The 20,736-nt window shown below is 39.8% G+C and overlaps 1 protein-coding gene across 3 annotated transcripts in view; it reads right to left on the bottom strand.

Annotated features, from left to right (window-relative positions):
• CARF (calcium responsive transcription factor) overlaps positions 1 to 20,736 on the bottom strand; it is a 52,934-nt gene that overhangs the window by 16,482 nt on the left and 15,716 nt on the right. For 2 of the 3 annotated variants that reach the window (XR_008627240.1, XM_055120468.1), the window contains exons 8-12: positions 20,394 to 20,523; positions 18,279 to 18,363; positions 14,942 to 15,131; positions 3,852 to 3,888; positions 2,411 to 2,548 (exon numbers count right to left, since the gene is read on the bottom strand). Coding sequence is in view for 2 of the 3 variants with exons in the window: in XM_055120468.1 (XP_054976443.1) it covers positions 2,411 to 2,548; positions 3,852 to 3,888; positions 14,942 to 15,131; positions 18,279 to 18,363; positions 20,394 to 20,523 (580 nt within the window). In the remaining variant the exon portion in view is untranslated. The remainder of the gene's footprint in view (positions 1 to 2,410; positions 2,549 to 3,851; positions 3,889 to 14,941; positions 15,132 to 18,278; positions 18,364 to 20,393; positions 20,524 to 20,736) is intronic. The other variant, XM_055120469.1, reaches the window with a different exon arrangement.

The following is a 20,736-nucleotide window of genomic DNA, read 5'->3' as shown; positions in this document are numbered from 1 at the left end:
TTCTCAACCAGAAAGCTGAAGCATTAAAGATGGGAGAAAATTTAATTACTCTAGAAAGCATTCAGAGGATTATTTTTAAAAATATGCCATATTCTCAATGCCTTATGTTTACCAAACTTTTAACCATGATCAGTAAAAATACTATCTAAAGGGCTGGGAAGACACCTCAAAACACTAGAGCACATAGGAGTCCCAGGTTTGCTCTCTTAGACTACAAGATCCAACAAGTAGCAATCCCCAAACACTGAGCTGAAAACAGCTCCTCAGGAAAAAGAAAACATAAAAATTATGTAAATACTTATGAATATTAACTTTTCTCCCCAAATTTGTTTCTTCTCCATTCTCCTAGAAGCCATAATCACTCTCCTTTTCATTTTTATTACTTAAATCTGTTCCATACATCAATGCCACAAAAAAAATTTTACATTTCTCTGTTCAAGAATCTACTTACTCTGATAAAATATAAATTCCTTAACAGCATTTGAGGCATTTTATGTCATTCTGACTTAACCTTAACTTCAACTGACTCAGTTATAGAAGCCCTTCTCCTGTGTAGTTTAGCATCTCAAAATTCCTTCCTCCTCTGATACCAAACATAAAATCACCCCACAGTTGTCTTAGCCTACCATAACTTCTAATTCTCTACCCAAATTAAATCTAAACTTTAGAATTCAGGTTAAATGGCATTTTCTTTTTAATTAGTTAAAGTAGTGAATCCAAATATTTTATACCCAATACTACACTATTATGTTCTCCAGTTGTTTTTTTTTTTTGCTTTTGGTCCAACTCAATAATAAAAGTTCTCCACTGATATGTAAAATTGTATACCATTTTGTCATCTTCCTTCCCATGGTGCCCAGTGTAACTGCTGGACACAAAAACTATACAAATATAAAGCATAATAATAGAGAATAAAATTATTTATATTTAGAGGTTTTTTCCTCAGTTCTACATAAAAATGTGTTAGTTATATTTAAAATGCAGTTGAAGGCAGAGAAGTAGTATGGAATTAAGGTGCTGTTTTGCACATGGTAATATGTTTCAAATCCTAGTGCTACATCCAGTACATATTGTCTTCAGAGCACTGCCAGAAGTGACCCCTAATCAGAGCCAAGACTAAGCTACCAACACAGACAGATATAGCCCAATCCCACCTCTACCGTAGCCACCACCAAATGCAATGATGATTTTTGTTTTGTCAATTTTAAATATTAAATTTAACATTATGAGCTGTATATATATATATAAATATATATATATATATATATATATAGAGAGAGAGAGAGAGAGAGAGAGAGAGAGAAAGTCTTCAAAATTGTCTCGGGAGTATGAGGGACAGAGTATCCAAAGCAGTGCTCAGGAAGCCTGGGGGCCCCACCTGGTGATTCTTAGCCAATGGAACCAGAGGTTCAATGCAAGAACCAGAGGATGCTATACTGCTCAAGCCCTGTGGTACCCAGTATTATTCATGTCACACAAGTAGTACTCCAAGGCCTCCTGGGATGCACTGGTGATAGTTCAGCAATTCACATAAGTGCTGGGGACTTAACTGAGACTAGTCACATGCAAACATTCATCTTAATTCCTATGTAATCTTTCTGGCCCCTAAACTTAATTTTAATACTTCTTGAGAATGCTGGTTTACAATGAGATTTTTATATTTAATATTCAAAGATAAACTAAATCCAATATTTACATACCTTTTTTGTTTCACCTCATAGTTTTAAACTTTCAATGTTTAAAAACAAAATATTAGTAAAGGATATTACTTAAAATCTTTTATTGGTTCACATCTTTTCATTCTCAAATCCCATTTATCTAAAATATATTATGCTAGTCTCATACATTCCTGGTGTGAATATAACTGCCTTCTTTCCCAGCTCATTTTAGTCTAAAAAGCAACTCTGTAACACCCATAAACATTTAAAAAGAAACTGTCTTAATTTTATGTCAAAGGAATTTATCCTATTGCTATACTTGCACAATAGTACAAAACATGTACAATTTTATGAACAACAGCTTTGTCTATAATAAAAGAATAGTTTTTCAGGTCTATGTCTGGTTTAGGACTTATTAATAAAAATTCACCTACAGCAGCAGGTAGGGCACTTCCCTTGCACATGGCCCAACCCCGATTTGATCCCCAGCATCCCATATGAACCTCTGAACATCACCAGAAGTAATTCCTAAATGAAGAACCAGAAGTAACCTCTGACATTGCTGGGAGTGGCCCAAAAACAAAAACAAAACCCCAAACGAACAGAATTGTTGCTTGAAAGAGGAACATAAGGAACAGGGTTGAGGGAAACTTAGGTTTCATTTAGTGACACTTTTTAAACAATAAAAATGTGATATTAATTACTTAAAATAAGTCCCGAATAAATAATAAATGAAAGGAAATAATGCTTACCGAGCTGGACAAGTAGCTTTGTAGAGTTGACAAGTCATGTTTTCCTGTTCGCAGATTTTTTTTAACTGGAAACCTTTTCTCCTTGGCCCATACTGACATTCCATTACCACAGCTCTACTCCCTGTGGGCCAAAACCAACTATTGATATTAATTTAAATAACCATCTGTTCTGGGTACTATATAAAAATGTAAATTTGTGGCAATGTCAAAATCTTTACATAAACAACTTCAGAAAAAAAAAGTAAGTCTAAGAAGTATAATCACATAAATGTATAGGTTTATTGCAGCATTTACCAAATAAACCACATTATGATAATCAGCAAACACACTTACTGAATGCCTAATACTTATGGTATAACATTTAATAATAAAATTTACTTTATAGACAAGTTAGCGAAGTCTATATTTTCTAATGTGTACTTTAGCTTTTTATTACAATTACTTTATTTTCACCTGATCTGTTAAAATAATGTAAAAATTGCCTCCAAAATGACCCCAAGGATCCCTGCCTTCTAGTGTTAATATTCTTGTATAATCCCCTCAATGGGAGCATGGAATAAGATTATTAATTTACTTATAATAAATATAGCGGAAGTGACAAGATGTTATTTTTATTTTATTTATTTATTTATTTATTTATTTTTTGCTTTTTGGGTCACACCCGGCAATGCACAGGGGTCACTCCTGGCTCATGCACTCAGGAATCACCCCCTGGCAGCGCTCAGGGGACCATATGGGATGCTGGGATTCAAACCCGGGTCGGCCGCGTGCAAGGCAAACGACCTACCCACTGTGCTATCACTCCGGCCCCCAAAACAGGGCACCTTCTTGCTATAAATTAGATTGCACTGTGATGAACAGCCTCTTTGGAGGGGCCCATATGGCAAAAATAATGCCTGCCACCTGAATGAGTTTAGAAGCAGATACTCCCCTAGTCAAGCCAGAGATGACTGTAGCTCCAGCCAAAACCTTACACCTTAGCTGTAGTCTTAGGAGAAAACCTAACGTAAAACCACTCTGCTAAGTAGCTTTTGAATTCCTGACGCACAGAAATGTTACGGTAATAAATGTTATCTCCAGCCACAAGTTTTGAGTAACTTATTACATAGTAATAGATTAACAAAAATAAATAAATTCAAACACTATGCAGTTTAAGATTCAAATTGAGGGCCAGAGTGATAGTACAGCAGGGAGGATGCTTGCTTTGCATGCGGCTGACTGGGGTTCGATCCCATAATGGTCCCAAGTACCGACAGGAATGACCTGAGTGTGGAGCCAGGAGTAACCTGAGCATCGATGGGTGTGCCCTGCCCTCCCCCAAAAAAGATTTCAAGCTGAATATCCTATAGTATACACCAATGCTACAGTACTTTCAAAATTACAAAATAAGGTTTAGTGAGAGAGAACAATGGACAGGGAGCTCCCCTTGCATGCAACTGACCTGGATTTAATTCCACATATGGTTGCCCAAGACCTGTCTGAGAAGAGAATGATGTGGTCAAAAACAAAAAGACTCCAATAAATTGTTGGTGCCAGGGGTCAAAACAATAGTACAGGAGGTAGGGCATATGCCTTGCACCCAGCCAACCTAGGTTCAATCCCTGGGTATCCTCTGAGTCAGGTCCCCTGAGCACCAGGAGTAATTTCTGAGTAGAAAGTTAGGAGTACTCTGAGACCCACAGGATGTGACCCCAAAATAAATAAATTGTTGTGGCCAGATACAGTACATTGGATAGGGTACTTGTCTTGTGGCTCACCCAAGTTCAATCCCTGGCACCACATACAGTTTCCCCCAAAACAATAGGAGAGATCCCTGAGCACAGAACTAGGAGTAAGCCCTAAGCACTGCTAGGTGTGAGCCCCAAACCAAAATAATTAAATAATTTAATTGTTGGTAAAGTCTAAGTTTCTAGTAAGAGAAGAGAAAAAGAGTAATGGGCGTTCTGGTGGGCCCGTGCAGGCAGTACACAGGACGTTCAGTGACTGAGAGTCGCCTCCCCAGGCCGGATGACGGGCTAAGGAGAGGTGACATATGGATGGAAGAACAGGAACTGGGCCCCAGGCTAGTCGGCAGTTGGTTTATTTCTCTCTCCTCCCCGGCATTGTCCAATCTCTCCCTTTAAGGTGCAGTCTTAGTCGTCGTTTTGGCCGTAATCCCAGTCATCAGAGTTCCATCATCCGAGTTTCCTTGCAGACCTCAAAGTCTCCAAAGTCTCAGTTTTCCTCCTCATCTTCAACGTTTAGTCGTCGACCTTCTCATCCTCAATGTCAAGTTCTCAGCATCTAGTCTTCATCTCCTTCCCAGCATCTCCTTCTCAGCATCTCCTTCCCAGAATCCAGTCCCAGAGTCTCATTCCACAGTATTCTGTTTTCCTTCCCCCACATCTCATCTTGTCTCCCCTCCCCTCCCTCTCCTTTCCTCTCCTGTCCTGTCCTCTCCTGTCCTATCCTTTCTTGTCCTGTCCTCCTGTCCTGTCCTGTTCGGTTCTTCTGTTCTGTTCTGTTCTGCTCTCCTTCCCCAAGGTCTAGTCTCGTCTCTCTGTTCTTCTCTGTTCTGTTCTCTTTTGTGCTTACCCTTTACAGCACAGTTATGTAAGAATCATGAAGGGTGGGGATACAAAGCTGGGGTTGAATATTACCATAACAAAAAAGAGAGGTAAAGGCCACTCCTTCAGGAGATTAACTCAAAGGTAAATCTCATCAACGGAGATTACTACAGAGTACTAGGTGATTCACCCAAGGGCAGGATTCCATCCAGGGTGTATTGCTTTCTCCTTTCCTCAGCTAATCTGTTTAAAGTTACAGTAAATTTACTTCTTGTAATATTTCTAGAAATGTCATTTTGTATGAGCACAGTAAGAGATATATTAAGCTGAAGTTTGGTTCTTCCTGGGAACATCTCACTATATATTCCAGACCACAGTCCTCAGGCCAGGTTAGTCTTTCCTAACCCCAGCAGGGTCCTTATTCAGCTGCCTCTTTTGGGTCACGACAGAGTCTGTCCATGACCGTGCTCTTAACTTATAGTTAAGTATTATGGTGCTTGGCCTGGTTCATTTCAATGCCAGTGTAACTCAGTTTGTCCATCCAGTCCCTTTGTCGGGACCCTGCTCTTTTAGTGCTAGGAACTAAGGGCAACTGAAGCTTAAGTCAAGTAAATATGGATGCCCAGGAGTAAATATTATTTTGGAATCAATTAACTCCCATATTACACAGCATAACATCAACTGTCTTCCTATGTCTTGCATACACATTGCTAAATAAACCATACAAATGACATAAAGGAAAGAGTAAAGCAATTTAGGATTATTCGTGCCTGATGGAATTGGATGTGCCTCCACTGCTCTGTTTTGGGAGTGGCTCAATAAGCCTTAAGCTCCCTGTGGGAGCAACCAGGCCAACCTAGTATGATGCAACAGTAAAGTCAATATTAAAATTTAGAACTTCAACTTTAAAAGAGATCATATGTAAATGTAAAAGGAAAACAAGTTTTGGAATACTTTACAATACATAAATACACAACAAAAAATAAATTATAAATGTCAATAATTTTAGTTAAGTATAATAATTCAGAAATTGAAAAGTAATAAATGAACAAAAAGATGTTTACCTTCAATAATAAACAGGAATTACAAATTAAAATAGTACTAAAGTATTATCTTACATTCAGATTAACCAAAATACTGGCAGTATTCTAAAATAACTGAATTTATGGCTGATCAATTTTAACATAATTTATGTATAGGTAGCAATTAGAAGTACACAGCACACCAAGTATTCTTGAAAAACTTAAACTTTTATTTAGTCAAGCCTCTAAGTCTGACAGCTTCTAGGAAATATAGGAAATATGTTGAGTCCAAAGATATAATACAGAGATTATATCCTTGCATGCAGCCAGCCAGGGTTCCATCCCTGGCACTACAACATGATCTCCTCAGCACAGGCAAGAGTGATCTCTGAGCAGAGAGCCAGAAGTAAGCCCTGAGCACAGCTAGAGAATGCATCAACCCCTCTAAAAAATCATGTTGAACTACACTATTGGAGTTCCTGCTGGCACAGCTCTGTGTCTAGGCTGCTGGGCTTGTGCAAGGAGGAAGGAGGGGAGAAGGGAGAAACTCCACGTCCCAGCCTTGAGGAGGTTGAGTGGTTGTTAGGGGAACCAACATTCTCAGGCAATTAGCATGGCTCAACGGCTTTGCAACTGCCTCTACCCAGGGTTTGAGATTAGGGAGAGCTGATACCTTAATGTCTGTAAAGCTTATTGTTCCACCTTTGCATTAACTCATAGAAATCCCGTGACACCTCATGACACCCCATGCCATCTATCCCATGTAACCAGTGAATCCTTCTTCCTCTCCAGATCCATCTCCAGATCCACACATAATGCATCCTTTTCTACCCCTATATAACCACTGTCCTCCACTAATAAACTTTGTCCTATGACCATCAGTCTGAGACCTGCATGGATGGTATCTCTCAGCTTATCCATTGCATGTGTATCTTTGACCCATCAGCCCTATATTGCATAATAATCTTTGTGTTCCTAGGTCTCTTAGCTTGCACTGACAGCTACAGAACACCACAGGAATAAAATAAGCAATTCCAGAATACGGCAAACTTTACATTAAACAAACTACATGGGGAAGAAAGGAGAGAAATTTTTGGATATAAAGAAATTTAAGAGCTTTGTGAATCAAATATAATAATAAATTTTGTATGTGAGCATGAACAAATGAAAAAAGGTAGGTGGAGAAATGTGAACACTGAAAAATTTTTAAATTTTATTTTATTTTTATAAAGTTCAAAATAATTAATTACATTCAATATTCCAACACCAATCCCACCATTATTACACCTTCCCACCACCATATTTCAAATTATTCTACCCCATTCCCCAAAGCCTGTCCCCAAAGCAGAACCTAAACAATTTATTTTGTATTGCTTGTTATGAATAATCTACTAAAGATGACCAAAAGGTACCCTACTTAGAGGTAAGTGTGTGAAGATTGTTGTAACCACATGGAGTCATAAAACCATGTACACAGTATGAGATGTTGCTACAGGAGTTCTAAGATTTTAACTGGGATGATACAGCTAGAATTAAATTTTCAACTGAATGGTGACTCTGGGGTCCAGTGGTAACTCCACAGTGTGTTGCTCTCTTCCTCACACTGAACATTTTATGCATTAAAAATGTGCTAATTCAGGGCTGAAGTGATAGCAAGCGGGTAGGGCATTTGCCTTGCATGCCGCCGACCCGGGTTCGATCCCCAGCATCCCATATGGTCGCCAGAGGACCGCCAGGAGTAATTCATGAGTGCAAAGCCAGGAGTAACCCCTGTTCATCGCCAGGTGTGACCCAAAAAGCAAAATAAATAAATAAATAAATATGCTGATTCCTTGGAGTATGATAATGGGTTTATTATATACAAAACTAGGTACATAAAGAATACTTATTGTTCAGAGATGCAAACCTCAATTTTAAATCAAATAACATATCTAGAATTTACTGTAAAATTATTCTGGGGTGGATAAAAAAGAAACAGGCAGGGTAGAGGTGAAACAAGACTGAACACATGCTGCCATTATAGCTACAGAAGTTGATGTTACATGGTTCATGGAATTTTATGTATAATTACAAATACTTTGATATACATGGGAAACTTTAAAGATCCCCTTGACCCAGGATGTGATGCTGTCTGGCCAGTTCTTGGGAAACTATGTGGTGATAGAGGCTGAACTAGGGTCAGGTATGTTCAAAATATGCACTTTAACCTATTTATTATCTCTCTGGCTCCTCTAAAGATTTTTTGGTTTTGGTTTTGTTCTGGGGTCACACCTAACAGTGCTCAACCCCATTTGGCCTCATATAAGACAAGCACCCCAGCCACTGTACCATCAGTCTGATCCATCTCTAAAGAAATTTAAAGGACTAACCTTGTCAAAGTCATGAAATATAAAAAATGTGGAGTAGGGCCAATTTTCATATATTGCTTATAAGAATACAAACAGGTATAGGTTGCCAGGGGCTGGAGCAATAGCACAGTGGGTAGGGCATTTGCCTTGCACGTGGCTGACTCGGGTTCGATTCCCAGCATCCCATATGGTCCCCCGAGCACTTCCAGGAGTAATTCCTGAGTGCAGAGCCAGGAGTAACCCCTGAGCATCGCGGAGTGTGACCCAAATAGCAAAAATCAAAAACAAACAAACAAAAAACAGGTATAGGTTGCCAATCCTTGTGCAATTCTAAAATTGAAAATTTTAGATCTCATTTAGCTGCAAAACTTGGCCTGAACTTCACAAAGCTATTTAGAAACATCCCTGTTATTATAATTTTTTGTTTGGGGGCCATACCTGGTGGTGCTTAATACCTGGTGGGCTCAGGGGACCAGACGGTGAGTCAGGGATCCAACCCAGATCAATTATGTACAAGGCAAGCCACCTTCCTACTGTACTATCACTCTAGCTCCTAATTACATGACAGAATATACTGTAAGAGAATTCTATAATATTCACTGTCACTATCATCCCGTTGCGCATCAATTTACTCGAGAGGGCACCGGTAACATATCCATTGTGAGACTTGTTGTTACTGTCTTTGGCATATTGAATACACCACGGATAGCTTGCCAGGCTCTGCCGTGCAGGTGAGATACTCTCGGAAGCTTGCCAGGCTCTCCGACAGGGGCGGAGGAATCGAACCCTATCCACTGCACCCTATCCTTCTATAATATTAATATTAATCTATAATATTAATTTATTATATTTTGAAAGTCTCTTGCCCACACACCTGGCTGTCTTCCCCGGGGCCTCCTTGGAGGGAATGGGCTCCAGCTTCCCTCCCCACCCCGAGCAGAGCTCCCGGTGGCTGAAGACATCCGGAGTCTAGCCACAGCCATGCTCAAGGCCCTTCTACAAACGTTCGGAGGAGCTTCACGCATGAAGGAACCGACAGAGGAACCCAGGTGTGTGGGACCCGAAGCTGAGACCTCCAAGGCTGCTTGGATCGGGACTGGGCCTCCTTTGCCCAGATTTCCCATCTTGCAGTAGCTAAGCAGTCACACCCAGGGACTGCCCCTGGCGTCGTCATGTAATCCTGTCAACAGCCAGCATCCAGAGACTTAAAAGCCAGCTCCAGGAAGCATGCGGCCCCTTAGTGGCTGCGTGATATCTTATAGCCTACTTCTCCCTCTGGAGAACCTGGCAAACTACTGGGAGTTTCCTGCCCACATGGGAGAGCCTGGCAAGGTCCCCATGGTGTATTAATATGCCAAAACCAGTAACAAGCTGGGTCTCATTCCTCTGACCCTGAAAGAGCTTCCAGTATGGCATCATTGGAAGGATGAGTAGAGAGAGGCTTCTAAAATCTCAGGGCTTGGACGAATGAAGAGGTTACTGAGACCGCTTGAGAAATTCGAGATCAAGGGATGATGATGATGCTATTTTGAAAATTCAGAATTAACTACACTAGCCCCCCAAACTATTTTTTTTTTTGGGTTTTGGGGCCATACCTGGATGTGTTCAGGGCTTACTCCTGGCTCTCAGAGATCATTACTGGTGGGGAACGAGGGGACTATATGGAGTGCTAGAATCGAACCTAAGTCAGCCACATGCAAGACAAGCACCCTACCTGCTGTACTACTGCTCTAGCCACCAAAAAAATTTTAGAGAAGAGACTTGGGTCCTATACTTTTAAGGAGTAATTTGAGATAATCTTGTAAAGATAAAATGGGCATACTTTACAACTCCAACCTAAAGTATAAATATACTTTTATTTTTATTTTTTTATTTCTTAATATTTTTTGCTTTTTGGGTCACACGCGGTGATGCACAGGGGCTACTCCTGGCTCATGCACTCAGGAATTACTCCTGGTGGTGCTCGGGGGACCATATAGGATGCTGGGAATCGAACCTGGGTTGGCCTCATGCAAGGCAAACACCCTACCCGCTGTGCTATTGCTCCAGCCCCTACATATATTTTTAAAAACTGTACCTTTTCAACAGAAAACATACGTGAAGACTTAACTACAGCATTCTTGTTAATATTGAAAATTTGGAAGCAACCTACCTGATCACTAGCAAGCCACAATAATTGTGGGTTGGAGCCAGGACTAGCTTAAGTGGCAAGAACAAATGTTCTGCATGCTGAGGCCCTTCTTGGCAATGCATGGTACATGAGCATCACCAGGATTAATGTCTGGGTATAAAGCCAGAAGTAGACCCTGATCATTACGATATATGACCCTTATACCCAAAATACTAACAATAATTTTGTCAAATAGCAAAACATTACATAACAACTAAACTGAAGTGACTAGGATCTTTAAGTATAGATTTTTAAAATGAGTTAGAGAAAATGCTTGCAAGACAATGTTTGTAGGTCACTATAAATTTAAAATACACATGCAAATATGCATGGTAAAGTACAAAAATATAAATATATGCTATATTCATACACTGGTTGCCTGCAGAGAATTAAGATAGGAATTAAGAGGCCAAAGAGATAGTACAGGGGCTAAGAAACTTGTTTTGCATATCAGACCCTAGTTTGATTCCTACTAGTGCATAAATTCCCCCTATCACCACTAAGAGTAATCCCTGAGCAGAAAGTTGTAAATTCTGAGTACAGTTAAATGAAGTACAACCCCATTCAAAAAAGAAGAAAACTAAAGAGGGTTAGGAGATGTTGTACTTATTTAATAGAATACTTATGAAAATTAGTATTCATTTTATTTTATCTTCCTCTGAGCAATTTTCTTCATCCTCCAAGGTCCATTATGACTTAATATTCCCATAATCCTGAAATAAGGCACTTATTTTTAGGTTTATTGGAGTCTGACCAGTCCTATGGTAAATCCGTTGTAATTTTTTCAAATGCTACTGTGTCAATAAACATCAGTCTACTTTTAGTAACATTGTAGGCAACAGAGTCACAATAGAGCCAGATGGGGATCTGCCATACATATGATCGACTAAACTTAAATCCCCAGTTCCCCAAACAACTGCCAAGAGTGATCCCTGAGTGCCGAGCTGGGAGTAAGCCCTGATCACAGCTGGGTGTGGCCCCCCCAAAAAAAACAAAAAAGAAAACACAACCAAACAAAAAAACACTGTGGCAACGTACCTAAGGTTATAAACTGTAATATGAGAATTCTATATAATTCTAGATTCTATATAGTAATTCCCAAATTATAAACTATATAAAATGAATCCTGGGCTGGAGCAATAGCACAGCGGGTAGGACGTTTGCCTTGCATTCAGCTGACCCGGGTTCAATTCCCAGCATCCCATATGGTCCCCTGAGCATCGGCAGGAGTAATTCCTGAGTGCATGAGCCACGAATAACCCGTTTGTGACAAAGAAAGGAAGGAAGAAAGGAAGGAAAGAAGGAAGGAAGGAAGGAAGGAAGGAAGGAAGGAAGGAAGGAAGGAAGGAAGGAAGGAAGGAAGGAAGGAAGGAAGGAAGGAAGGAAGGAAGGGAAAGAAGGAAAGAAGGAAAGAAAGGAAGGAAGGAAGGAAGGAGGAAAGAAAGAAAGAAAGAAAGAAAGAAAGAAAGAAAGAAAGAAAGAAAGAAAGAAAGAAAGAAAGAAAGAAAGAAAGAGAGAGAAAGAAAGAAAGAAAAAAATCCAAATTTGTTCCGCAAGGCAATTAAGAGAAAAGAAATGGGCAGGGACGGACCCTCTGCGCCTAAAGACTTTGATTCCAGAGGCCTAACCCATTTCGGTATCCAGAGCAGCTTCTTACAGCAATGCACTGGGACTGCGAGCTGGGCTACAACTCCGAGTTGCCCAGGGATGGATCTTTCCTGTCCACCCTGTTTCTCTGCACGGAAAATGGCAGCAGCAGCAGCAATATCCACGTGGCACAAGCCACCTTCTAAGACTCCTAACCCAGAGGTATACAGTTTTTACACTTTGGGGCTCCTAGGCAATCATGGGAAGTGGGTGTTACACCATGCCCTCAGCCCAGATAAATCCGGAGCTGCTGAGAGCGAAACGGACCCTCTGTGCCTAAAGACTTTGATTCCAGAGGCCGAACCCATTTTGGCATCCAGAGCAGCTTCTTACAGCAATGCACTGGGACTGTAAGCTGAGCTATGCAGTTTCTGGCAGAATTTTCCCTGGACTTTATACAGAAATCCAAAACTTAACATCTCTTAATTGTCAGCAATGTGAAATGGTTCCTTTTTAGCAGGTCTGACTTTGGGTGGAAACTCCAAACAATAACTGAGTTTTTTTGTTGAAATATTGAAGGTAATCAAAGTAGCAGCTATTTCCCTAGACTGTGAACTAAGCAATAGCCCCAAGCCAGCTGAGAAAGAAAATATTCCTCTTTCCCGGTTGTTTCCCATTTTCAAGGAGAAACGCGGCGTGGCATCCACTATACTATGAGGCTCGGGAAGGGGGAGGAGGAGGAAAAAAATAGGAAAAGGGAAAAGAAAAAAAAAAAAGTTATGTACTTGGAGCAGTGGGGCTACAAATCTCTTCATTCTAAGCAATGGAAAATTAATTATCAAATGCTTCCTTGGTAGTAGGGCTGTCTTTCTTGGGGGGAAACTCCAACAACAATAGTGAGTTTTGTGTTGAAATATGGAATGTAATCAAGGTAAAGAGAAAATGAAGTGAAATTCATCAGTTATGCAGTTGGGGGTGGGGGGTGGGGGTGGGAGGTATACTGGGGTTTTTGGTGGTGGAATATGGGCACTGGTGAAGGGATGGGTGTTTGAATATTGTATAACTGAAACATAAGCCTGAGAACTTTGTAACTTTCCACATGGTGATTCAATAAAAAAATAAAATTAAAAAAAAAATGGGCAGGGATATAAAATAAAGAATAGAGCTCATGCCTGGCCCCTAATAATTGCAGAGGGTGGCCTTAGTAGCCTCCACAATGAACTAGTCAGCTTACACAGCCAGACTGATACTACCAAGAGTAGGTCCCAGGCTTCCCACCACTGCTTGGGAGGCTACATACCCATTAAGGGCGGAGGGAGAGAAAAAGAGAATATCTGGATAAAATTTTTAAATAATGTAGTGCAGGTCAGAGAAACAGTAGTCAGGAGGGAAATTGCCTTGTAGGGAGCCAAGCTTGGTCTGATCTGGCGCACCATATGGTTCCCCAAGCTCTGCCATGAGTGATTTCTAAATGCAGAGCCAGGAGAAGCCCTGAGCATCGCTGGGTGTGGATAAAGTAAATAAATGCGAACCATAGCTCAGGGTTAAAGGATTGAACCTCAACTATCAAGGATTGGACCTGAAGCGTTGATGGTACAGTGAATAAGGTGCTTGCCTTGCCTGCAACAGACCTGGATTCAAACTCTTACACCACACATGGCCCCCATAGGTTCACCACTGATTCCTGAATGCGGAGCCAGTAGTAAGCCTTAAACATAGTGACAGATGTAGCCTCCCTGTCCCTTCACCCACCATGGCAAAAAAAAGGTTGGAACTCAGTCTGAGTTCAATCCTCAATACCAAATGGCTGCCTGAGTAATTGGGAGCAATACCTGAACAAGCTGGGAGTAAACCCTGAGCACCTTCAGGTGTGTCCCCAAAATAAAAATGTAAAAAAGATGAATGAAATTTTTAAATAAGTTCAAATTTATAACCTTTTAAAGTATAAAAATCATGCTATTGTTTAATATTAAATAGGCCTACCAAAGTCAATATTTTAAATTGAAATTGAATTAAGTTACTTAAATATTCTATTTTAATTTCAATATTTTATCTTCTACTTATTATTCCTCTGCTCGATTATTCTTTGGTTCAAGTTTTCCATCCCTCTCGGAGAGCCCAGCAAGCTACCGAGAGTATTTTGCCCGCACGGCAGAGCCTGGCAAGCTACCTGTGGCTTATTCGATATGCCAGAAACAATAACAAGTCTCACAATGAAGATGTTACTGGTGCCCGCTCAAGGAAATCGATGAACAATAGGACAACAGTGCTACTTATTGTAATATTGAAAAATAACATCTACTTATCAGAATATCTAAATAGATGTAATCTAATAAATTGCCATTTTATTAACATAAAATAATAGAATATTAAAAAGATAAAACAATGGTTGTATTTGTTACAAAATGTCCTATTTCTTGTTAGTAATTTTGGTGCCAGGGATCAAGCCCAGTGGCTCACACATGCAAAGCTTGTGTCTACCACTGAGTTTCACAGAAGCCAATATATATTTCTTTTTACATTAACATATATTTAAGTCTATTAAGTTATGTTCTATCAAAATAAAAACCTTAGGAAATACAAAAATGTACCACTGTAAGAAAACCACGTCTTCTCAATGAACCCTGGTTGCTGCTAAACCTTTTGAAGTAATTATTTTAGGAGCTGGAATGATAGTACAGTGAGTAGGGTGTTTGGCTTGCATGATGGAGGACCTGGATTCTATCCTTGGCATCCCAGAGCACTGCCAGGAGTAATTCCTCAGTGCAGAGTCAGGAGTAACTCCTGAGCATTGCCAAGTGTGACCCAAAAAGATCAATTAATCAACCAATCAATAAAATATTTATTTTTAAAAGTACCTGAATTGACAAATGGAATTCCATCATATGGAACATACTGTGATTTCCACATCAAGCGTGTAGCTGGCTTGGCTGGGCTTGGAGATTGGCGGGTACCCCAAACACTCTTTGTTTGTTGCTTGTGAAAAGTTAGAACACTTTCTAGTTCACTCTCACTAACACAGTAGCCACGGTATGAATCTCCAATTCTCTGTAAAGAAATAAATAACAAAATTACTAGCTAATATGTTTCACTAAAAAAAAAAAAAAAAGTTTAATGACATGGTTTTCCAGGATTTAAGACTCATCAATTTTCAAAAGAAAATGCCACAAAGGGGCTGGAGCGATAGCACAGTGGGTAGGGCATTTGCCTTGCACGTGGCCGACCCGGGTTCGATTCCCAGCATCCCATATGATCCTCCGAGCACCACCAGGAGTAATTCCTGAGTGCAGAGCCAGGAGTAACCCCTGAGCATTGCCAGCTGTGACCCAAAAAAGAAAAAAAAAATGCCATAAAACCAATGAGCTATTAAAATAAGTGGCTCTGCTTAAAATTCAAGTATCATCAAACAGATATTCTCCGGATATCTGTTTTGAGAATATAATTTCAAATTCATACAGTAATACCTCAAGTTACACTGTTTGGAGCAGTGGACATGATCCTCTTTAAGTACTACTGGGCATTATCACCAAGTACAACTGGGTCTGAACAATATTTATTTATTTATTTGATATTTATTTAACACTATATTTACTTATTTTTTAAAATAAATTAAATATAATATATAACACTATGTCAATGAAAGAAATAATTCTACATAATCAGTCTTATACCAGGAATAAATTTAATAACAGTATTAAAATTAGTCTCTTGCCCACATGCCTGGCTGTCTTCTCCGGGGCCCCTCGGAGGGAATGGGTTCCAGCTTCCCTCCCCACCACAAGCAGAGCTCCCGGAGGCCGAAGACCACTGGAACCTAGCTGCAGCCATGCTGGAGGCTCCTCTCTACATGTCGGACAGGCCTCATGCATGAAGGTACCGGCAGAGGAAACCAGGTGTGTGTAATCCCATCAACGGCCAACATCCAGAGAGAGACTTAAAAGCAAGCTCTCAGAAGCGATATCTTTAGCCTACTTCTCCCTCTGGGAGAATCTGACAATCTTCTGAGAGTTTCCTGCCCACATGGGACAGCCTTGCAAGCTTCCCATGGTGTATTCATATGCAAAATTCAGTAACAAGCTGGATCTCAGTCCCCTGACCCTGAAGAGCCTCCAGTGTAACATCGTTTAGGAGGGCCAAGTCGAAATAGACTTCTAAGATCTCAGGTAAAGGACGAAATGAGATGTTACTGAGCCCGCCCGAGAAATCAGTGATTAACGAGATATTGTGATTGTGATTGACTGTGATTAAAATTTGTCCAAATACTACATTTTAGTCATATGTAAGTTATAAAAGTAATAGTGCCAAGAAATGTAATATCAACAGTAATATCTCACTATTAAATATTATTAGATTTTTTTTTCTGAAACAGATTAAAATGAAATATTTTCCCTTACAATACTAAGAAATGTGTTTAAAACAAGCATTTTGATGCCTAAATATTTACCATTTTTGGTTTACAGGTAGACTAGAGGCATGGTATCTTCCCTAAAATAATCTAAAAATTATGTAATAATAAATAACTCAAGCTAATATAAAATTACCAGGCAATTAGGTGCTGCAGAGAGATCTCAAATGGTAGAGCACATGCCTACTATGTGCAAGGCACTGAGTTTGGAACTAATACTGCATAGCTCTTTGAATACCACAGGTTCAAATCCTAGTAGGTCCCAAGCACAACTGGTTTGTGCAGGTCAGAGCCCTACCAGGAGTGGCCCCGGGCCCCCAGCACTGACAGTTATAGCCACTATTTTAATTTGAAGGGGTTTGAGATTACACTAGAAATGTCCAGGACTTACTCCTGACTCTGTCCTCAGGAATTACTCTTGATAGGGTTTGGGGGACCATATGTAGTGCTGGGTAGTGAACCTGTCCAAGGCGAGTGCCCTATCCACTGTATTATTTCTCTGGTCCTGTTAGCTGTACTTTAAAAAAGACAACTTTTAGGAGCTGGAAAGATAGTACAGGGGTTAAGATACCTGCCTTGCATATGGTATAGTGATGCCTGAGAACAGAGCCAGGAGTAGCATCAAGTAATGCCAACTGTCTGAGCACCCCTGATGCAATCTAAACTCCATCCCCCATCCCACCTCCAAAACACAGGCAATTTGAGATGAATCATAATAAATGAAGATAGGTAAGAAGAAGGTAGGCAAAATTTTGTTTTGGTTTGGGGCCAGAACTGCTAGTGCTCAGGGCTTACACCTGGCTCTGTACTCAGAAGTCATCCCTGGCTATGCTTGGGGAACCATATGTGAAGTCAGAGATCAAAGCTGGGTCAGTTGTATACAAGGCAAGTGGCTTACACGCTGCACTATTTCTCTGAACCCAATAATAATAACAATAATAATAATAGTCATTATAACTATATTTATTTTGCAATATTTTACATTTATGTAATTGCTTACAAATATAAACATTTATAAATATAAGCATAAATATTTGTACATTTATTTTCATTTATAGATTTTATTCCCTCTCAGAGAGCCCGGCAAGCTACTGAGAGTATCCCACCTGCATGGCAGAGCCTGACAAGCTACCCGGAGCGTATTCAATATGCCAGAAACAGTAATAAGTCTCACAATGGAGAAGTTACTGGTGCCTACTTGAGCAAATGGATGATGGGATAACAGTGCTATAGTGATTTTATTTATCCATGTTTAAATAAAATATTTATAGATATACTTATATATTATTATATCACTGTCACTGTCATCACTGTCATCCCGCTCCTCATCTATTTGCTTAAGTGGGCACCAGTAACATCTTCATTGTGAGCCTTGTTACTGTTTTTGGCATATCAAATACGCCACAGGTAGCTTGCCAGGCTCTGCCGTACAGGTGAGATACTCTCAGTAGCTTCCCGGGATCTCCGAGAGGAAAAGAGGAATCGAAGCCAGGTCGGCCACATGCAAGGCAAATGCCCTACCTGCTGTGCTCCAGCCCTTATATAATTTTAATTATATTAATAACTATTGTGAGTACTGTATTATAATTATTAATCATAGTAATTATTTGGTTTGGGGGGTCACAGTCAGCGATGCTCAGAGGTTACTACTGACTATTAAGAAATTACTCTTGGTGGTGCTTGGGTGAACATATGGGATGTCAGGGATCAAATCGGGGTCAGTGTGTACAAGTCAAGTACCTTACCTACTGTACTAAATCTCTAGCACCCAAGAATTAATTTTAACTCACCTGACAGCTCCTAAGACGACAGGCCCACATGGGTGTGTTAGATGTGAGTGTCTGGAGAGGAGCCAGAGAGGGTTCTTCAACCATTCTGAAAAAAAGGAGAAATATATACACATATATATACAACACATATAGATGTATATATGCATATACACACATATAGATATATGTAAATATATTATAGGCTAAATGTACAGATAACACTAAACTGCTTTGCCCAGTGCCAAGGGCAATATACAGAGATCACAGAAAATAAATTATAATAACTACTTATTGATTAAATCATCTTTTTTTTTTTTTTTTGCTTCTTGGGTCATACCCAGCGATGTACAGGGGCTACTCCTGGCTTTACATTCAGGAATTACTCCTGGCAGTGCATGGGGGACCAAATGGGATGCTGGAAATTGAACCCAGATCGGCTACGTGCAAGGAAAACGCCCTACCTGCTGTACTATTGCTCCAGCCCCCAAATAATCTTCTTTAATCATTACTAATTTACTAACTGCTACATCACAATACTAAATTTGTTCTTCCAAGTGACAATAATCCCACTAAATTTAAGGATTACATTCATAGTTTAATGGGCAGGCTGAGTGCATTGCTGCATGCAAGAGCCTGAGCTAGATTCCTTATTTCACACATTCTCTTGAATTCTGCCAGGAGACAAACACAGAAGCTGGTATTAACAAAACAAACAAAAAAGAAATTTTAGAAATTTGCAAGAGTAACCTAATGTTATACCACATGATGTGTTAATATACATCATGTATTACATAATACATAATCATGTAACACATAATACAAAAATATTATGTAAAGTTGTAAGACTAAATGTCATAAAATACTGGTTAATTACAAAATATTTTCATAGAAAGTAAAACACAAAACAAAATCATATTTCACTTCAGTTATTGTAATCAACGCCATTTTAGGCAAAGCTGAAACCTATGCTCACAAAATATATTCTAGGGACCAAAGCAACCGGGATCCCTCAGCATCCCATATGGTCCCCTGAGTACTTCCAGGAATAATTCCTGAGTGCAGAGCCAAAAAAGTCCAAAAAAGTAAAAATAGTAAAAAATATTCTAAACTTTACCACAGAGAAATTTAATAAATGTAATATGATGATGAAATTTTTTTTTTTTTTTTGCTTTTTGGGTCACACCTGGCAATGCACAGGGGTTACTCCTGGATCTGCACTCAGGAATCACCCCTGGCGGTGCTCAGAGGACCATATAGGATGCTGGGAATCGACCCTGGGTCGGCCGCATGCAAGGCAAACGCCCTACCTGCTGTGCTATCACTCCAGCCCCAGATGATGAAATATTTAAAAATCGTAGGAACTGAAGTGGATACTTCTTTATTCCAAAAATTCTATTAGTGAAGCCAAGAGGTAGCCCAGCAAGCTGGAGCACACTTTGCATGTGTGGAGGCCCAGGTTTAATCTCTGAAATCACATTTCCTAAGCACCACCAGGAGACAGCTGAGTGTGGTTCCCAAATAAATCAATATCTCAATAAAAGCCCTATTAGTGCCAGATTATTTCAGACTGTGTCAAAAGATCAGAGTTAACGTAGCTATTTAAACAGAAAGTTTCTAGGGTAACTTCTTTATTGCTAAAAAGCCTTTCACTAGCCTTTTTTTTTTTTTTAGGCCACACCCAGTGATGTTCAGAGGTGATTCCTGGCTCTGAACTCATGAATTACTCCTGACAGTTCTTTGGAGAACTATATGGGATGGTAGAGAATCAAACCCTGGTCAGCCCGATGCAACACCCTACCAATCTATCTCTCCAATCCTGTTAAAATGCCATTTAAAATAATTAAAGATATATTTGCTAACAGTTTATTCTTTCATAATTTTCTGATCTTTTCTAAAGTCAGCTTTAGTTGTGGTGATTTCAAAAGTATTTTCATGGTGATATCAAAAGATGAGCTCTTGGGGCTGGAGTGACAGCACAGCGGGTAGGGTGTTTGCCTTGCACAAGGCCGACCTGGGTTGATTCCCAGCATCCCATATGGCCCCCCAGGCACCACCAGGAGTAACCGCTGTGCAACACCGGGTGTGATCCAAAAAGCCAAAAAAAAAAAAAAAAGCTCTTATCTTCTACTGACTCACCCTGTCGCTGTCTCTTCGGGCAATGTGAGAGATTCTTGTGGATGAAGAATGTAAGTACTGGTACTGTCTCCGAGAATACCCCCTCCTACATTTGGTACATCTTCATCATTGGATTTCTCTTTAGAGACATCTTAATAATACAAAAGCAAAAGCATTAATAACTTGAATTAGACCATGAGAATATAACTAAGTAGAATTTATACACTGATATAGAAAGAGGAGATAACTGAAATTAAGTAAAACTTACAATGCTTTACTGAGATTCACTCTGCTAAATTTACTTTCAAAGTGTAATACAGAACACCAAAATCTTACAATTAAGTTTTCATAACTCGTATTGAAC

Source organism: Sorex araneus, chromosome X (assembly GCF_027595985.1).
Source record: "Sorex araneus isolate mSorAra2 chromosome X, mSorAra2.pri, whole genome shotgun sequence".
NCBI lineage: Eukaryota > Metazoa > Chordata > Mammalia > Eulipotyphla > Soricidae > Sorex > Sorex araneus.
Note: the sequence above shows the minus strand (reverse complement) of the source record. Positions and strands in the feature narration are given on the sequence as shown.